General features: G+C 39.7%; 1 protein-coding gene across 2 annotated transcripts in view; it reads right to left on the reverse strand.

The window, feature by feature from the left end:
• Window positions 1–21,568, reverse strand: part of b4galnt4a (beta-1,4-N-acetyl-galactosaminyl transferase 4a) — a 120,126-nt gene that overhangs the window by 18,189 nt on the left and 80,369 nt on the right. For both annotated transcript variants that reach the window (XM_026919365.3, XM_034307479.2), the window contains exons 7-8: window positions 17,368–17,435; window positions 6,567–6,645 (exon numbers count right to left, since the gene is read on the reverse strand). In XM_026919365.3, coding sequence (XP_026775166.3) covers window positions 6,567–6,645; window positions 17,368–17,435 — 147 coding nt within the window. The remainder of the gene's footprint in view (window positions 1–6,566; window positions 6,646–17,367; window positions 17,436–21,568) is intronic.

The raw sequence follows: 21,568 nt of genomic DNA on the forward strand, positions 1-21,568 counted from the left end.
AACATCTCAGTCAATGTAGGAAGTGAATCTTCTGGGGTTGTGGTATTTGTATTGAATCTCTGGATCTATGCTGACAGTTGGTCTGTAAGAGATATACAGAGATGAGTTATTGGCCTAAAATGTTTCTCAGACAAGACCAAAAATCAATACCAAGAGTAAAAGAATGAAATCTACCAAAAAAGGAAAACAGTGGCAATGGCAGCCTAAATCACAAGACAATGCGCTCCACAAACAGCATTCTGCTTTTTGTTGCCTCAAATGTCACAAAATCCTCTGCACGCTTTGTCACTCTCAGTGGCAAACCGTTTTAATGCCACGGAAAAAATCAGTTCAATAATTCATTAGAAACAGGAGCTGAAGCTGGTTTTGTACCAAATAAATTCTCAAATATTCAATGATACTTAATGATAAGGCCAAATCTTTGCAGAATAGTGGCTCAAAGTGATGCAATGTGATATTAATACAATCTTTTTCAATTCCACAGGTGGCTGGCTTCTACTTTCTAGTACCAATTGAGCCTGAGAACACTAAGTGAACTTCCTCTTCAGCTTCATCATGACATGTCTCTTTGAGTCCTGTTCACTCACACACTCCCGACGCTGAGTATGTGTTTTGTCTCGGCTCTTGACCCACCAATCAGAGCACACCAAACAGTGATGTGTTGCCATGGGAGACCTTCTCTAGCAAGGAGAGAGAAAGGCACACAAAGAGGCGTAGAATTATTCTCCCGATATTAAAACAGAGCTGGAGAAGAGTAATGAAATGGCATTTACATGCTATTTTGGGGTTTACTCATTCGTTTGGTAGCAAAAATGGTCAATGATACCTGGCTTCAAGTATCTGAGATTCATGACAATAATTAAATGCATGGAATTCTGCATTATTTGATTTGTTAGTGCATCACTATCACTATTGCTCTCTATTTCTGCCCATGTGCTGAGGACTCTGTCCTTGCCGTCGGGCTTGTTAAGAAGCACCATGGCTGTTATTTTTGGCTTCTAATGTGATTTCCCTTTACAATGCTGATGATTTCCTCAAGCACTGCCCACAAATCTCTGCAAGTGAGCATTGTGTCCGAAGAGCTTACCTCCCAACGCCAACTGAGGCTAATTAGCAAATAAACAGATGGACGAATAAATGAGTAAACAGAGTAGACACAAACACACATTAATAAACACACAGATGCAGACTATGTGAATTCAGTGTTGCGTGTGAGATGAGGAGTGGCTGTGAGGGAGTGCCTGCTGTTTCTACTCCTTAATAATGAAGTCATCAGCTAAGACAAAAGCACTGAGGCAATGAGAGAGGAGATAAAAGGGGGGGGAAAAACAAAGAAAAATGACAGAAACAAGAAAGAAGGAATGTGTGGAAACAGACACTTTGAACCCATTTCCACCTGGCTGTTTATTTGTCTTAGGGGCCATTTACACGACAACGTTTTCAGCCAAAAACGGGAAACTTTTTATGCGTTTTGCCTGTTCGTTTACACGACAACGGCGTTTTGGGGACTGAAAACGCATATTTTTGAAAATGAGTTTCAAAGTGCAAGTTTTTGAAAACGCCGCTGTTTATCGTTATCGTCTCCATGTAAACACCCAGTACGGGAATCTTTGAAAACGGTGACGTCATGCACATGCGTAGTACGTGTTAGGTATGTAGACATGCGCAGTACGTGTCTATTGTAAAGGCAAGCGCGAACAAACATACACAACAATGGCAGAGTACATGGTAGTGTTGTTGCTGCTCAAGAGTTTCCTAACGCGTCTTCAGCAAAGTGTGGATTTACTTCACCAATTTTACAACCAACTAACAAGGTGACAGCGCCAACTACTGGCCTGGCATACGTAATAGAGCGTTTTTGGCCGTTATCGTGGATATGTGTAAACGCGAATCGTTTTGAAAACCTTGTCGTGTATACGTGAAACTTTTTGAAAACGCAAGAGAAAAACTTTTCCGACTACATCGTTGTCATGCAAACGTAGCCTTAAGTAGCAGGACTTTATCTGAATAGGAATTATCCATATAAAATACAACTAGTAACATGTCCACTTAAAGCTGACTTAGGTCCTATCACTCAAACTACTACATGAAGTCTGAGATGGATCTATGAGGGTCAGGGTTTAGGAACCATTCATTTTTCCTTTTTGTTATTTTTACACTCCCACTTCAGTTACACTCCCACTTCACACACCCTAATGTAGTTAAAAAACTAGTTAGAATGAAATAAAAGAATGGTTAATAACCGTTAATAACCATGGTTTACACATGCTAGTTTACTCTGCTTATAGGAAGCCCAGGGTGTAAACAAAACCAAACACTGCATTTAAATAGAAACACACACTCACTGAGCACTTTATTAGGAACACTCTACTAATACTGGGTGGGGCCTACGTTTGCTCTCAAAACAGCCTCAATTCTTCACGGCCAGGATTCCACAAGATGTTGGAAACATTCCACTGAGATTCTGGTCCATGTTGATGTGCCTGCATCATGCAGTTCCTGCAGATTTTTCAGGTGCACTTTCATGCTGCGAACCTCGTGTTCTACCACATCCCAAAGGTGTTTTACTGGATTCCGATCTGGACAGGCCACTGAAGAACACTGAACTCCTTGTCATGTTCATGAAACCAGTTTGACATGACTTTTGCTTTGTGACATGGTGCATTATCATTATCTGGTAGCAATAAGTAGCTATTAGAAAATGGGCAAATTGTGTCCATGAAGGGATGCACATGTCCAGCAACAATACTCAAGTAGGCTGTGGCATTCAAGCAATGATTGGTTGGTATTAACAGGCCCAGAGTATGGCTAGAAAACATTTCCCACACCATTACACCACCTCCACCAGCTTGGACTGTTGACACAAGGCAGGTAGGTAGCATGGATTCATGCTGTTGGCGCCAAATTCTGACCCTACTATCTGTGTGCCTGAGCAGAAATCAAGATTCATCAGATCAGGCTGTGCTTTTCCGGTCTTCAACTGTCCAGGTTTGGTGAGCCTGTGCCCAATGCAGCCTCAGCTTTCTGTTCTTGGCTGACAGAAGTGGAACCTGACATGGTCTTCTGCTGTAGTAGCCAATCTGCCTCAACGTTTGATGTAGTCTAAGATGCTTTTCTGCTCAACACAATGGAGTATTTCTCTGAGTTACTGCAGTCTTTCTGTCAGCTCGAACCCGTCTGGCCACTCTCCAATGACCGCTCTCATCAACAAGGTGGTTAAGTCTGCTCACTGGATGTTTTTTTCTTTATTGCCCCATTCTGAGTAAACTCTAGAAACTGTTGTGTGTGAAGATCCCAGATCAGCAGTTATAGAAATACTCAAACCAACCCATCTGACACAGACAACCACGCCACAGTCAAAATCCCATTTTGTCCCGGTTGATGTGAACATTACCTGAAGCTGCTGGCCTGCATCCGCTTGATTTTATGCATTGCACTGCTGCCACATGATTGGCTGATTAAATAATTGCATGAATGAGCAGGTGTACAGGTGTTCCTAATAAAGTGTTCTGTGAGTGTATATTTTCAACATTTTCAATGCATTTTTCAACTTTGCACTGTAAGTTGTTTTGTACAGAATCACAGGAAAAATACTTTGTACACAGATTTTCCTGCCCTTGCCCCGTATTTGAAAACTGGGCTATAGTGGCTGTCAAACATCATATCTTCCTGTAGCCAGGCGTGTAGGAAATGATTGACTCTGGACAGAAATTTAGGCCTTTTGGGAAAATGTTCAGATTTAGCGTATACATTCTTGAAATCGCTCTGGAGTGAAAAATAATGTTATTACCTGGTTAAACACCTTTTTAAAAATGTTTTCACTCTGGAACAACTTACAGTGATTTTGTTCATGTCTTTGATTGGGTCAGTGAAAAGTTTTATTCGTTTCTGTGCTCCGTTTTTGTTCCCTGTAACATTTCTAATCCATCATGTTAATGAAATTTTGGCTGATAATTAACTATCATATACTTAATTAACAATATAATTGTCTTTTCAATAGATAGATAGATAGATAGATAGATAGACTTTATCGATCCCAAGCGAAATCTGCATACATTTTATAACAATCTTAACAGTAATAAAATAAAACTGAGGCCAAATACATACACCTAGGCTAAAGAGATTCAGTCTCAGTTTTTCCAACTCCACACATTTCACGTCAGCATACATTTCTTTTGGCAAGAGCATCTACTGTTCACAACAGAGGTAATTTTAAAACAATCGATTAGAGACAGATTTATTTCAGCTTTAATTCACTATATTAGAATTCCAGGGGGCCATAGGTTTACATACACCAAGTTGTCTGTCTCTTTAAACAGTCTAAAAGATTCCAGAAATTGAGGTAATGATTTTTCGAAGCTTCTGATTGGCCAATTGTGAGGAAAAAGGCTGTAAAACACCATACATTTAGAGACAGTGCATTTGTGTCCTTGATACCATGGGAAAATCCAAGCAACATAACTAAAACCTCAGAAAATAAATTGGGGACCTCCACAAGTCCGGTTCCAAGCAACTGAAGGTACCACAAGCATCTCTACACAAAATTGTATGCAAACTCTTGGGACCACACAGACTCTGCATAATTCAGTAAGGAGGCACAAATTACCTCCCAGGGATGAACAAACTTTGGACAGAAAGGTTCAACTGAAAGGCTGTCATGCAAGAAAGAAGCCCCTACTCCAACAGCAGCATAAAAAAGCCAGACTGAAGTCTGCAGCTGAGTTTGGAGCAGTGTTTTCTTGTCAGATCAAACAAAGATTGAACTGTTTGGCTATAATGATCATCTCACCAGTATGTATGGAGGAAAAAGGGTGAGGCTTTTAATCTGAAGAAAAACCATCCCAGCTGTGAAGCATGGGGATGGCAGCATCATGCTGTAGGGGTGTTTTGCTGGAAAAGGGACTGATGCACATAAGAAAAAAGATGGCATCATGAGGACACAACACTTCAGCAATACTTTGCAATACAGCAAAACCTCAACCTCAAGACATCATGCAGAAAGTTAAAACTTGGTCATAACTGGGTCTTCCAGCAGGACAATGATCCTAAGCATTCCTCCAAAGTTGTAACAAAATGGCTTAAAGACAACAAAGTGCAAGTACTGGAGGGGCCATCATAAAGCCTTGACCTGAATCTCAAAGAAAGTTTGTGGAGTGAGCTAAAAACCAAGCAAGGAGACCCACAAACCTGATTGAGTTACACCGGTTCTGTCAGGAGGAATGGGCAAAAATTCCTAATTGACTTATATGTTACTCCATACATGTTAACATGAACATGTATGGAGTTATGAAACACTGAAACTAGGTGTTCTATTGAGACACATTTGACTGCGGGTGTAAATGCATGTGGTTACAATATTATCAGCAAAAAGTCCAGACACAGGCTGTGTGAAATGAGCAGGTGTAAATGTGGTGTCAGACACTTTTACTCCTGGTGCAAGCGTACAATATAGCACTATCTCGTTTGCTACAGAGCTGCGCTCATTTTCACAGTAATATCCGCAGAACCAAAGCATGTCTCCCCTTATTCACACATTTCTCTCCGTCCTCTCTACCAAAGTGATTCTCAACAATTCATGCATGCAAAGGATAAATGGAGTGATTTTCTATTTCCATTTACTTGTCCAAATCCACTCGGTCTTCTCTCCATTTTCCATTTCCTACACAGAAAAAAAAAATCAATTGGAGGACAACGTTGCAGAATCTCCCTCTGTCTCTGAAAGGGCACGGCTGCTCAGATTCATCACATTGGAGCAGCCCGGGCATTTGGCATTATTATGCGCCGTCTTTTTTCTCGTTGTAAACGAACCCCTGAATCTTTCTGCTTTATCACCTACATGCACGAGCATGACTGCAAATAGACTCACAGTAAATCTGCTCGGAGAGAGGATCTAAATCCTGATGCAGTAGGGAACGAGAACTCACACAGGTCACACACTCTGAGATCTGTTACTCAGGTTTCACGGTTTCATTAATATTTTCTCAGAGGCGCCAGTCGGCAAGTGCCACTGCTTGCTAATGCCAACCGGCTCATTTCCACTTCTCATTTCACATAGATAGAAACAACTGGAAATTTGATTCCAGGATGTTAGATACAGATCTAGGAGAACAGCAGCTGTGAGTATCATAACTGTGAAAGTGAAGGTCTTGAGAATGAATGTGGCACTTCTGGAAATATCGACCTTCAGATTGCTTCAATCATCCTGCTGTGCTGCCTCTACATCCTCACACTTTGAGTCTAGACGGTGAAACTGCACTGACTTTATTCTCACAAACGAACACCTGTATCTACATTATCCAGCAATAAAGATGAAAGCGCAGGGTTTTATATGCATAAAAATGTGTCACATCTAAGTGAACTCATGGTATTACTCACCATGAGTTGATGGACAGAATCTTCCAGAAGATAAGTTACTAAAATCTCACAATAGACCCAGAAGCCCTAAACTGTCTTTCATTCAACAGCGCTCCTCCATAAACCTTCTTCATTAATACTTTGAGACTTGAAGGGTTGCCACAAATAAGGGTTGCTCTGTGACACAATATAGTTCAGACACTGTGACTCACCCCAACCTCCACATGATCAGAGCCCTTGTCATCCTGCTTGTGCAGAATCTCAAAGTAGTACCTTCTGGAAGCAATGAGACTGAGGAGACACAGAAAAAACATCTCAATCAGTTCACTCTGGCATGCAGCATACATACGTACATTTATATATATATATATATATATATATATATATATATATATATATAACACTTTGTTTGAGTCTGAGTCATTTATAAATGTACAGTGTCCTCCAGTATTACTGGCACCCTTCATAAAAATAATTTTTATAAACATTACAAAAATTCAAAAATTCCACTCGACTAATAGGGTAAACTATTTATCTGTGTTCTAAGAAAAGAATAATACCGATACTACTTTTTAAATTGACAGGATTTTGTCTCCAATATACAGTATATGTGCTACAATCATTGACACCCCTAAGGTGATTATTTAATGTTTTAATATTTTTATATTTATTATTTAACATTTTAAATTATTATTCGCAAAAATCTTATAGTATTTTATTTTACTCGCAGTCCCCAGGAACTCAGCTGTTTGCACCTGGGGTACAAATATAAGGTTGCACACATGTAAAATCCATTTGTCAGCCGTTACTATGCAAAAAAAAAAAAAAAAAAAAAAAAACCTGAACTTTCAACACAAAAGAGATGGTTGTTGACCTGCAGATGGAAAAAAAAACCCCCAAAAGTTTCATATCTGAATGTTTTGGGAATTTGCCAGGAATCTAACCGTGGCACACAGTCCCCCAACACAGTGTGGAGAATGGTGATATTATTGCACAGTTTAGTTAACTCTTGTGGTTGTCAAGTTTGAAAATGAACTATTAAATGCCACTTTCATAACAACAGGTTGTTTGGAAGTATTGCAAGAAAGAAGCTCCTCCTGAGAGCATCTCATAAAATGCAGCGCTTTAACTTTACCACGTACTGTTGGTGTGTTGTGCGTCACATGACACCAAAATCAAACTTTTTGGTCATGCAAAAAAGTTCAGCATCAGGTTGTTGGGTGACAAAAAGGGACTGCATATAAGGAAAAGCACCTGATAGCCACTGTAAAATATGGATGCGGATCACTGATGCTTTGTTGTTGTTTTGTGGCTGGTGGTTCAGGGGCTCTTGTGCATATTGCGATACACATATTGCTTGTGGAAATTTCAGCCCAAAACCTGCTTGCCTCTGCCAGGAGGTTCAATGACCAGTTCACTCTCCCTACTGAAAACGGTGATCCCTCTACAAGTGTCTCCAACTGTACAGGACATTACAGGAAGAGACGCATTGCTGTTATTCTCTCCAGGGCAGGTGTCATGAATTATTAATTGGAAGTGTGCCAATCATTTCGAAAGCAGAAAAAAAGCCTGCACTACATAAAAAAAAATAATTTTGTATTTGAATTAAAAAAAATCTATATGTTTGAGCTCAAAATATCACTTATTGTATGTGTTATTAGTTTTATCTATTAATCTTCACTCATTTGCATGAAGGGCACCAATAAATCTAGAAGCCGCTATACTTCCATACACAACATACACACATTTCCTTTTTAGTACAGAACAAAATGATGACAGAATATAAACTGCATTCATTTGTAGCCTTCTTATTTTCAGTTTTCTGTGAATGAGTCATGCTGCTTCTTTCTGAATTTCCTCCTTTCATTTCCTCACAGACCCTAGGTATCATCTCAAACACAATTCAGTAAACCGGCCCGCATCTGCTGGATGAGGCCCAGTATTAGACTCTCACCAGGTTCCAAAGTGCCGTTACAAACAAAGCAGTCAGCTAGCTAGTCGCTTTTCATGTCACAAGGAGCCAACATCCTGCTCCAGTTCAGGCACAAAACACGCTTCAAAAAAGATTTTTCCAACGTCTGGGATGAGGTTCCTTCTCTATTTACATATGCTGATTATTTTATTTGGTTTGCTTGCGCACTGGCAATTTGAGAGATGATATTTACAACATGAGACATCTAAAGAGTAAATTTCTCATGCATATTCATGAGGGAGGTCAATGCATTAAATGGCAATGAATTCAGATGTAAGCATGAATGACTTTTGTGCGTGTGTGTGTGTGTGTAAGAGAGGCAAGAGGAAGGGGAAACAAAATAGGGCTCCATGCAATATGATATGCAATCCTGTTAGCTTTCAGTGAAGAGCTTATATGAAAAGATATATGGAAGATATAAGGAATAACACATGATGTAACATATACAAGTGAAGTGTATTATTTTTCACATAATAGCATGGTCCAAAGTGTGTTGTTCCACTTACACCACAGTACTTTGCCACTGATTACAATTTTTTAAAATTTACTAATTAATAAATCACACATATTAACTGTTTATAGTTACATTAAGTGTTATAGAACGTCCTGCTAACTATTACATTTTAACAGCTGTAAACAGTCGTTCCGCTATCAGCCTCTCTCTATTCTCTCTCTTGAAGTTAATGCAAGAAGTGAATGCAAACTTACTCCAGAGAACAAAATAAACATTTTGCAACACTGCATGATGCTCACCCAGATCTTTAATATGAGCTTTTCATGTGAGTGATAAACTAAAAATACACTAAAAATGCAATCTTCTCTGTCCTAAAGACTGTTCCGTATCAGAAAACTTAGTGACTATTACAGAACGCTGACCCCCGAGACTCCTTCAATATATAAATAAATACGAAAATACATTAAAAAATCTCCTAAGAGAAACCTTTATCACATCAACAATCATAGGTTTTTCTTTGTTAAACAACATATAATTTTATTGAATCCATTTATTATTATCCTTAGATTATGTGGAGCGCCTGCCATGAATGAGCCTGTGAATGAGCTGTTACTATAGAAACGATAATGTATCAGAACCAGCGCATTAATGTAAACCTGTGATTTATGTTACAGCCAGAATGTTATTTACATATTCATGTTACATATGTAATACTCTTCTGAGAAGTGAGGACACCAGCAGTGTGTGTGTGTGTGAGAGAGAGAGGGAGAGAGAGTTGTACATGTAAAGAAAGTACAGGAGGAGATGCATATTTAAGTCTGCAGTTAGTTCCTCATGCACACTCTTCCTTACACACACAGTGCTCCTCGGATATCCTCTTTCTTATCGGCAGTATTAGCAGGTTGGCCGCTGAAGCAGTCAGACCTTGTCTTTAACAGAAGCAGTGAGACAATCGCGTCTCTTTATCATATTTGTCTCTATAAATGCCAATGTTCGCAATCAGGTTTTGCAAACCATAATGCATTCATTCATCCAATCATTCAATCAATCATCTTCAGTAACATTTTTACTGGCATAGGGATAATTAGTGTAGCCAGTTCACCTACTGTTTTGGGAGGTGGGAGAAGGTGAATAATAATATTTTAACAACAATAAATGTGGTAAATTACATATGAATATGAGAAGTATTAACGAAAACAAAAGGTTGCACAAAATTACGAATTTACTGTATAATGATGTATAAAATAAGATGTAAATAAAAAACCCTGCCATTTCCATCCATCACAGTTGGTGACAGAGGCTCCGGCAGACTCTGTTTTAGATTACGGCATCAACTTAGTTCAATTATTTGTGCATTATTGAACATGAATGCACTAAGTCTGCAAAAAGTAGCATGAAATGAATGCTAACAAAGATATATCTAACACTATATGGTCAAAAGTTTGTGGACACCTGACCACACTCATATGTGGTTCTTCCCCAAACTGTTTGAGACACAAAATTGTACAGAATATCTATGTATGCTGTAGCATTAAGATTTCCCTTCACTGGTACTAAGAGGCCCAAACCTGTTCCAGCAACACAATACCCCTATGCATTAAGTGAGGTTTATAAACATGGATTGCGAAGGTTGGTGTGGAAGAACTCGAGCGGCCCGAACCCTGACCTCAACCCCACTGAACACTTTTGGGATGAACTGAAACTCTGACTGCGTGTCAGGCCTCACAGCATGGATGAATGAGCACAAATCCCCACAGCCACGTTCTAAAATCTAGTGGAAAGCCTTCCCAGAAGAGTGGAGGTTATTATAACCACAGACGGGGACTAAATCTGGAATGGGATGTTCAGAAAGCATACATGGGTGTGATGGTCAGGTATCCACAAGCCTTTGGTCATAGAGGATAAAACTAAACTGCTCAGTGCTCACCCAGATTTATGATGTGAGCTCCTCACATGAATGCTATAGACTGCAGTCAAAAGTAAGACCTCTGAAAAAACTGGCCAATGAATAAATGCATTTCGGTTTTTTTCTTTTTTGTGTGAGCATGCCAGTGTAATCAAAATAACGTAGCCAAAGCATGAAAAGCTCTTGCATGCATACACGCATATGCGCACACACACACACACACACACACACAATGGACCTTTAGTGATCTGACAGGCTGTATGTGAGAACACAAAACACACCATGTGAGTGAGACAGAGATAGATACGTTGTATAGAGACAAACGTGGACTCTGTCAGGAAGTCAGAGATAAAGATATAAATGTTAAGACAAAAGAGACCAAGTGACAGAAGCCAGGATAAAGACACCCACCCAGATCCCTGAGTAAGGTGATGAAGAACTTATTATATACTCCATCTGTGAGGAAAAGTAGAGTGAAAAGGCCACCGTGCTACAGTATGCATGATATTCTCCTCTCACTACCTGTCACAATGAAGACATGAGCCATGTTTACACACAGCACACATGATGAATTAGTGGCAGGACATTAGTTGAAAAGACAGAGAAATAGACACAGAGGGAAGACAAACTCTTAAGTGTGTCTGTCTAATTGCAGACTGTCTTCAGAATTCCTTCTAATTAAATACCGGGTTTGAAGCTAGCAACATACAGATAAATGTGTTTGAGACTCACATTAAACTAGTACAATCGAACAGTCCATAAGAGCATTCTCATTTCGTCTTCAAGTTTACTTCAATGCAACGAGCCATCAATCATTACATGTTTAGTTTGGGATGGGAAAAAACATTGACATTCTGAAACCTGAAACAGTGTGTAACGTGACAAGTTCATGCAATCACATAATTTAATACCAAAGCCTGGGAGTGGATCATTTTCACACACACACACTCACACACACACACACACACACACACACACACACACTGAGATCTACACCCAAGTTCACTCAAAACAAACCTCAGACCATTTGCCAGGATTTTCCAGGTTTTTATTTGCAGCAAGCCATAATTTTGAAACACTTATGAAAAAGATGTTAAATCATAATTCTGGGTGACTATCAACAGTAAATGGTTGTATTTGTTATTTAAGTGGTGTAATAGAGAACAAATGATTCAAAACTGTATCAACAATTATACAATTGTTCTTCATCTTGAGTCCTGTCATCTTTTCTTAAATTTCTCAGTCGTCCTTTTCAGTATACCCAGTGTTGATTTTCTCACAAATGTAATGTGACAAATTTGACACTCAGTTAGTGTTAAACATTCTGTTTTTTCTCTTTATTGTACTTATTTGCTTCTCTAAGTAACATGTCTAATCCTGTCACCTCAAATTTCAGTTCTCCCCCCGGAAGTCTCTCTGAGATCCAAACTCATCACAGCTATCAAGAATAAATAGCACCCACAAAACTTTATTCGAATAGTTTTTTCATTGCCGTAATTTACATCTGACATCATTTACATAATTATTCTTTTGTAAATGGCCTGCAAAGCTCCCACTAAATACATGCTGAATTTTATAAGATTGCACAAGCAAATGTACTTGGGGTCTTAGTAAATTAGGTCCTTGATGTACTGTATGTAAGGGCAAGTATTTTAAAGCTATAAATCAAAATGGTGTTTTTGGATAAAGGTTGTTCAGCATTCAGAGCAATATATCAGAATCATTTAACACATTATTTCTATTTTCACTCAACTGAATGATTTGTGTACTTCTTCCAGCAACGGTGACAGTAAGATTCATGACAAACAGCTTTATTCCTAGTTCAAAAAAGAGTCGTTCAAAAAAAAAAGAGTACCTCACTGCAAATGAAATATTTTCTTTATAGTGACCTACTCTCGATCAAATAAATGTAGTCTCTGAAGAGTGTATTCACAAGGCCATGCATGAATAGGTTCTACTGCCATGCCTGACCTTAAGACTTTGATTTAACTGATGTAGCTGGTGCAAACATTCCAGTAATGTTTGAGCCGTGAACTGGCGATTATGGTGCTTATGGTGTCTGCTGTGGCATCAGGAGACCATGTTTGGCTGGCACAAATCTCCATTCACTTTGTCTACTTAAACTCACAATTCTCTCAATTATATTAGCTTTTAAAGCTTGGATTTCATCTTGCCTTCACCTCCTCTTTTCAACTAATTTTACTCTCCTGTCTGCTTGCTCCATTCTCCACATTTCACCTCACATCACCTCTCCTATATCTTAACTCAAGTACTCTCCACTAGTCTCTGTGGACTCCTTTTACATCCAATACCAAAAAAGCAGCCCTTCCATTATTCACTTCACACAGAAATACGTGACAACTAATGCAGCTACGGTCTTGCATCTCTGCTGAGATGGATGAGTATGGACGAATAAATCAATTATGTACATACAGGAGTGGTATTCAGCAGTGTTGTAGTCAAGTCATGTGCCCTCAAGTATAAGTTGACTCCCAAATCAGAAGCTCTCCAATCCAAGTCAAGAGGCAAGTCATCGGCTATAATGACCAAGTCAAGCTCCAAGTCAGCAGCTCTCATGCTCAAGTTGAGTCCCAGCTCAGCAGCTCTCGTCAAGTTGAGTGCCATATCAGCAAACAAATCAAGTCCTGAGTCAGCAACACACAAGATCGAGTCACGTCCTAAGATAGCAGCTTTCACAACCAGCTAACCCCCCACCACCACCCCAACCCCAAGCTATACGTTACTCCTGCTGTCTCATGAGATGCAGGTGACTAATCCTGACTCACTCTGCCCTCAGGACCACCCTGATGCCCTGCTTCTGCCTGGAGCTTCATTCACTTGAGAATCACTTGCTGCTGCTAAGGACGGCCCCACAAGAATAGCCTTCAAACTTCTGTGGATAGTCCCACATAGACACCCCAAAGATTGCACTTACCAAAACAGCTTATGCCCAAGTCTTACCTGTTCTTTGGTGGACAACTTTACTTGGAAACTGAGGACTGGATCTTTGTAAATGAAAGAAAGGCCCTGATGCTGATCCTGAAGATCTTTTTAACACGCTCAGTACTGTTTGATTTATAGGATGTAGCTGTGGAAGAGTAATTACTACAGGTTCCCTTTTGAGTCTGGTTCTTCTCAAGGTTTCTTCCTCTCAGAAAGTTTTTCCTTGCCACTGTCATCTCGTCACCTCAGGCTTGCTCATTAGGGAGCTAAATCTATATTTAGAGTTCTGTAAAGCCATTTTGGGACAACATCAATTGTTAAAAGCATTAAATAAATAAAAATGAATTGAGAGTTATAGCTGGAGTTTGATCTGCAACTGATTTAGTCCTCAGGGATATACTTAACTTACTGCTATCTATTAGACTCAAAACTCCTCACAGTGAACTTCTCAGCTTTAGCCCTGGCTTGGTAATGACAGTCTAATTCGTGCAATTTCTTTTTTCATGGTGTTGTTTCTGCTCTCCAGAGGGCATCAGACTGGCATCTATTTCTGCGGAAGTCTGTTCTGGCTGAAATCCCAGAAGTGTAGCATTTCACATGGAGATGATTCACTACAAATTTACCACTTAAAAAATATAAATTTGAATGATACCATAGCTCCCTAAAACATATGGGTTCAAGGTAAGGCTTAGAAAAAGGCATTTTCATCAGTACGTACGTTTCTTTGTTCTCTGTATGTTCAAAGGAATTGTTTGGTAAAAAGAAAGACCAGCATTATTCTTTACAAAACACATACAGCAAACACAACACATGGTCCCCTCTCCATACATTGATCTGGGGATAAAGAACTGTTTGTGCTTCATCGTCTGGTATCCTGATAGCCCTTGGGTAAGCATACTGCAGTTCCATTGACATTTCTAGTATTCTTCACTTCTCCCATAGCAGTACAAAGAAACCCAGCTATGATGCCCAGTTGATCACAGAGCTTGTTAAGTGAAGCACTCTTACATAATACAGTATGGTTGGTGAGGGAATGGCTGTTATTGTGGGAGATTTTGGATCCTTTTTTAAAAAAAATTATTATTATTGTTTTGTTCAGCTCCTTTGGGATTGCAGAGTCATTAGCATGCCACAGAACACCATTGCTATTTTTACAGGCATGCAGTACAGACAAAAAAATGATAACTTAAAATGGAACCTGGAGTTTCACCAGTTGACTTAGACAAGACACATTTAAAGTGGTAAAGACTGGCAGGAGAAAAAAACACGAGTAAGAGACCAGAAAAGCCTAGCAGGTGGCAGCCAGAGACAAGTAAAACAAGCAAAAATAAATGATATATTTGTCCCCAGTCAATGTAGCTATAAACATATGGCCAATGACAATCTATTTTGCCTATTCAGCCGGATATTTTAATACCACACTTTTTTGTTGAGGTGGCAGATTTTGAGTGGAAAAAACAGCAGGTCTGGGACAGATTAACCCTCTCCCATGTCACATATTGTGCCCTTCAAAATACACTGTCAAGAGACAAACGTGTTTATTTTGTATTTGTGTGTCTTTTCTTTTTAATAACAGAGAGAATCACTGAATTGAACTGAACTGAACTGAAAATCTGAATTGTATCCTAAGTGCCTAGACTAGCATAACTTCAGAAAGCATAAGACACAATACAACAAAAGTGACTTGTCCTGCTTTTTAGGCTCATTATTTTCTTTGTTATAATGCTGGCATTATGTGTTTTTATATTTCTTTAAGGAAATGCATGTGAGATATCATGCATTCTAGACATTTTCCCCCCCAAAGGTTAGAGTCTTAAATACAAGGAAAAATCTACTGGCATTCTCTCAGGCAAGAAGCCGCGCCACCATGGCCTGTGAAAAATTGCAATTAATTACTGCAATTGCATTTTATTAATACACATATTATGAACTATGGACACATCACTCCTCTCTCTGTTTTTTTTTTGCCTTGTCTTGACCTCTTGCTCTCTTTCTCTTTGTCTCTACTCAGATCCAGAGTACCAGGATTCTCATTACTGTACCACATGGAACTCCATTAGTACTCACATGCTCAGTTCTCTATGTTGCACTGACAGATCAATCATCTGCCCCTATATGAGTATATAAATCACACTAGCTCACTCTAAACCGTGTAATATATTCATCACTGAAGGCACAGTCCTCTGTTACTAACCCTGATCTGTCAGTTGCAGTGAGGTTCTTCTAATGGCCAAATGATCAAAGAGCCCCAACCAGAGGGGAAAATGCTCATCACTACCCCCAATTTAATCTGTGACAGTGTACTGAATTCACCACAAAGCTATGACTGCTTCAGTCAGGTGTCTCTGCTCAATAAGTTCGATATAAAGCCCTGGGGCCAGTGAGCTGAGCAGAATGTGCTCCATATCCCGTGTTTATTTGTGTGCCAAACTGTATCTGCTCTCTCTGTTGTATTGTAGCCATTCACAGAGCATAGCCTTCAGGAAGAGGGGAAAGAGGGGATACTTATATCAAAAAAACACAATGAATAATGCAAAGAAGTCAAATGTCTGTGTGTGTGTGCAGTCAGTTCCCATGGGATCAAAACTTGAAGTTTACCTGAGTGCTGAAAGGGATTTTTAAAATGTCTGGCAAAAGTCAGTTTACACAAGCTCTGCCTTATCATAGTAAATAATTGCTGAAATACTCTCATGATATTTAAAGAGAGCCACATGAGCAGATGTTCTGCTTCATTTATATTTAGAGAATTTCACTATGTACACTGAGATCATCAGAGGAGCAAGAGCATAAGTTCTCATTAGCTTATGTATCACTAAACGAGAAGGGTCTGTCTCCAGTCTACTAACCAGCGAGCATGTCAAATACACTCCTTTCAAACATTTCTAAATAGGCATAGTTTTAAGACGTTTTCTAAAATATACAGTCAGGCCCATAAATATTTGGACATTGACAAAGTTCTCATTATTTTAGCTTTCTACCACAGTATATAGGAGCTGAAATTAAATCATGAATATTTGTTCAAAGTGCAGACTGCAGGATTAGTATTCAAATGCATATATTTCTGTAGCCAGGTTTATAAATAAATAAAACCACTAATCACTAGGGAGGGAGCTCAATCTACCACTAGGGAGGGGATTTCGAGGTTAACATATATGACTTTTTGACCATTTTTTTATTCCTGTATGCATACTTTGTGGTTTTACAAGTCATTGAAAACAAGCAAGACAAGTCTGCTGAAGTGTGTGAATCCCAAGAGTAGTAATATAAAAAGACTGCAAATTATATAACTAAAGTTAAATTAGCAAGTTGTAAGTAAGGACCTGTACCATACTGTCTGATTCTGGAAAGCAACCCGTCATTAGTCAGCTTCCACACAATAACATCCATTAAGAGGAAAAATTAAAAGCAGTCCAATGTCACACAAAGGAAGCCTATTTCCTCTAATTGCCAGTCCAGTCAGTAGCATCACAGACTGAAAGGAAACCAAGTCCAACAATGTGTGCAGGTGTCTTACTGGCACAGGAACACTTAAAGCTCAAGAATAGGAGCAGACAAGGCAAATAGCACTGGAGATGTGAAGGGAAGCAATTATCTAGTGTCACGAGTATTGGTTCTGTCAGAGCACTTGTTGGACTGATGATGATTCTGTATTATGATCAAACATGAGAAAAATATTCTTATCATATGCATGTGTGTATTTGTTTGTGTGTGTCTGTATGTGTGTGTGTGTGTACTTACTGGACAGACTTGGAAGCCTGAGACCTGAATTTGGTGAACTCCCCTGGTGCTGTCCACTCTGACCCCAACTGAAACAAACAAAGGCCAAATTTACTGTTTGTTAATGTACAAGTCAAAGTCAGACCTTGCACTTGGAATTACTGTCAGAACTGCTGTCATAGAAAATTAATCATCAGAATTGCGCATCGGCTGGGGTATAATACACTTTATTAGGCACACCTACATTATATATACACTCATTAGCCATTTTTGAAGTAAACATATAGGTGCACATTAGTATACAATTACTAGTATTGTATTTCAGCTGTTCTAGGGTTTTAAACAATTCATTGTCACTGGCCAAGGAGGAATAAGGAGAAGGCTGTGTATTTGAAAGTGCAGTGTAACAACTTTGGATAACTGAAACACAGGGGAGAACAAGCCTACAATACACAGGCGACATGTCGAGTAGTGTTCTAGCATGCTCTGTTCTTTTGGTGCCGTACAGTGGGTTCATTTGGAGGCTAAGTGGAATGCATAATTATCACACCTGTCAGAGAATGCAGGAACTCACACACACACACACACACACCCACACACACACACACACAGAGGCAGGTGTGGCGGATTCTCTGAGTAGAGCCTTCTCCAGAGAGTCCACTTGTAACAGAGTTAACAGACACAAAGACACAACAAGAGAACAGGTGAAAGCAATGACAGCGATGAGGGAGAGAGAATAAAAGAAAAAGAAAAAGAAAGAGACTGTGAGAGACAAAGTGATAGACACAAGGCCTTTATCCACTGCACAAAGTACCAGCAAAATGAAACTGTCTTTTTTCCACTGACCTCCTTTACAGGACCAGTGAGACGAATGGTACTGAAGGGTGACGCTATCAGGAGTGGTCTCTGAATGCTTACACATACTGTTTTCACTGGCTTTGGGCTACTGAACAAAAGAGTGTGAGTTCAAATCCCAGCACCAGCAAGCTGCTATGGTTCCTTCAGCAAGACCCCTTAACCATCAACTACTCAGTAGTACCCTGTCACAATTATGAGTTATGTCAGCGAAATGACAAAATGTAAACGTGTAACACAATGCCCAATACCATGCACGCAGTAAAGAAATGTCACTGCGGTGCTGGTGCCATCAAAAGCAATTTGGTGTTATATTTTTCAACTCTGACATTAAAAAAATGCACACACAAAGCGTATTGCTCATATTGTATGCCAGCGAGATTTTTAATCAATTTTGTCGAAATTTCTATTAAAGTGGTTGAACAAATGACTCAGACAAAAGCACAGAGTTAATCCAAGAACATCTTCCATTATAAAATGATGATGCATTTTTCAAACTTGGGAAAATGATCCAGAACTAGAACCTCAAAAACTGAAAGGAGAAAGTTAATGTGCGAGGTAGATAAAAGGAAAAGGAAAACAAAGTCTCAGTCAAGTCTGTGTGTCTCTCAGTCAGTTCTTGTGCATCCTTTCCTGGCTTGTATTTGCAAAGGCACTCGTTTATTTCTCAATGGAATGGTGCATCTGCAGCTCTAATTAAAGCCTCTGTACTCCTAATCCACAAAACAGGAAGCACTGGGATCACACCACAGCTGGGGAATCTGGGTTCCTCTTTAGCATTCCTCTCCAATTCCAAGCAGTTGTGAACATCTCACACTTGGGTGAGCAATCACAGAGGCTCCTGGTTATACAAGCATGCAAAAGTCCTGCCACAAAGCCTGCTTTGTTCTAACCATGCAGAAATGTACACACCCTGAGCAACCATCAAAGACCTTAGCTATACTGAGGACTTGCATACGCTCTCATCATCAGCAGTGTATTTGCTGGCATGCCACCCATACACAGCGCCGCTGTCGGCATAAACACACAGTTGTGATCCTGGCCAAAACTAATTACCGCTGCTGCCAAGTACAGCTCTTTCTCTGGCTGGAATTAGTTGAGCGCTGTTGATGGCACACACTACTGCCTCATGCTCCTGAAATGGGAGCTTCAGTACATTTCCATTTGTAGGTAAATATTTTGCAAGGCCAGAGGAGGTAAAAAAATATATATCAATGAGCTACAGAGGCTTCAGTCCCATGAAGTAAACACTTCCACGCTCTCAACAAAAAGGCCAGTGTGGAAAATGCACCTTACATTTGTAAAAAATACCAATGGGCTACAGAAGCCTTGGTCATAGTTTAAGTGGTTTAAAACTCTACCTTGGTTTACGTGGCTTAAGTAGAGGCTTTTATGTTGAGTACATTTTTACCTCTGCCCACAAAAGGGCACAAAGGCAAACAAGCATAACATCATCACTGAGTACATCTGATTAAACTAAGATGGTGGTCGTAAATCCCTTACTGTCTTATCAGGTGGTAGAACCATTAAAAACAAAATCTATGTGTCATGGGTGAAAGCTGATTCACAAGTTGACCTACATCAGACTGTCGGCCGATCCGTATTAGCACACCATGTAACATGAATAGGGTCTGAATAATCACCTCATAGTTACACTATGGGAGTTTCCCAGGGGTCAGCTCTCGGTCCACTCATGTTCTCCATATATACTACATTTCTACGATCAGTGACTAGATCTAATGGCTACCACTGTTATGCTCATCACACATAACATAACTTCTCTTTTCTTCTGTGGCTCAGTGAAGATCAGACTGCCTTTCTGACATCTCTTCCTGGATGAAAACCTATCAACTATAACTGAATCTTGAAAAAACTGAGCTTACTTACTGGCTAAGAACTCCCCTATGCTAGACCTCTTAGTATCCAGTGGTACCCTCACAGTCTATCCCATATTGCAGAACTCGCTTAATTGCTCAGATCAACTAGCACATCCTGTAGATTTTATTATCAGGCCACTCACCTGGTTTATAACCTCCCAACGTTCTCTCATGTAACTCTAGTGGCTTTCCATTGCAGGAAGAATCCTTGTACTTATCCTTGCATTACTGGCATCAATGAGATCTGCACCATATTTTCTAGAGATCTAAGCATGCCCATAATGCGAGATCTCGCTGCTTCTGTGTTCTGGGGTCACATTTACCAAAGAGTAGAACAAGTTCAGATTATGTGTAAGAACCACCAGGATGCAGTAGAAGACTGGTATTTATCACTCGTGCATACACACAGCTGTGTGCAATGGCTAAATCCCACACATTTTAAATTGCTGTGTGGCCATTGCTCTGCTCTGCATGGCCACAATCATTTACATAAAGAAACGCCCCCAAATTGCCATGTATGGTAAACTACTTTTCCTATAAATCGGTGGTTTTTATCACTAGGTGTGTGCAGTCTATTGAAAGCTTGCAACAGTGTTAAAATCCCTCATTATTCTTGTCTTTTAAATTGCCACATTTGGAATTGTAATGTAATGCACGTAAGACATGCATGTGTCATTTGTCAACTCACTGCTGGAAGATACCAGACCTGTCTCCAATTTCTAGCTGAAATGTGCCCCTCACTAAAACCTTAGAGCGGAAAGGAATGTGGTATACACAGGGATGCTATAGCTGCATTTTGTTGGCAAGTTGCTGCCAGAGACCAACTAATGAAAACAAATGAAATTGACTGATGAGCCACTCATTAATTTTAGCAAAGAAGTTCCTGCAGTTCCTGAGTTTTCCTGCACAAAGTTGCATGTGCCAAATCTTCAAGCAAGGCAAGATCAGTCACTGTCTGCATCATCCCTATCAATCTTTAGATGTGCCTTCTATACTTTACATTTCATCTGTGTCACCTGTCTGGACCTTGGTGAGTCAAAAATTATTGTCAGTTATGTTGATATGATTGACAATACGTGTGACGAGAGCTCCTCCTAATCACTTTACCCATCATTACACTTTCCTGCCACTAGGGGTTTCTGAATATGTGCGCATACACAATGTTTACACACAAAACTATGTGTGTGCATGGTTGATAAAAGATATCCCTGGTTCGGCAGAGCTTCCCAGTGTGGTTATATGTACTACCTGTCACTGCACTGAAAGTTAGCGATGCCTGACTTGTAGGACTTTGACTGATGGCTTCGTGATGGCATTCCTGAGTACTAGCACTCCAACCTCTCGTTTTTACCTATGTTCTTCCTACAGCTATTATACTTTTTTTTTCTGGTCCATTGGTAGAAACGTAGCCTTGCAGCACTTGTGTCACTGTCAGCTCCTTTAACAGCTCTATGCTTAGGATTTTATTCTGCCTCACTTGTAAGGCTCTC

The sequence above is a fragment of the Pangasianodon hypophthalmus genome, chromosome 9 (assembly GCF_027358585.1).
Source record: "Pangasianodon hypophthalmus isolate fPanHyp1 chromosome 9, fPanHyp1.pri, whole genome shotgun sequence".
Classification (NCBI taxonomy): Eukaryota; Metazoa; Chordata; class Actinopteri; order Siluriformes; family Pangasiidae; genus Pangasianodon; species Pangasianodon hypophthalmus.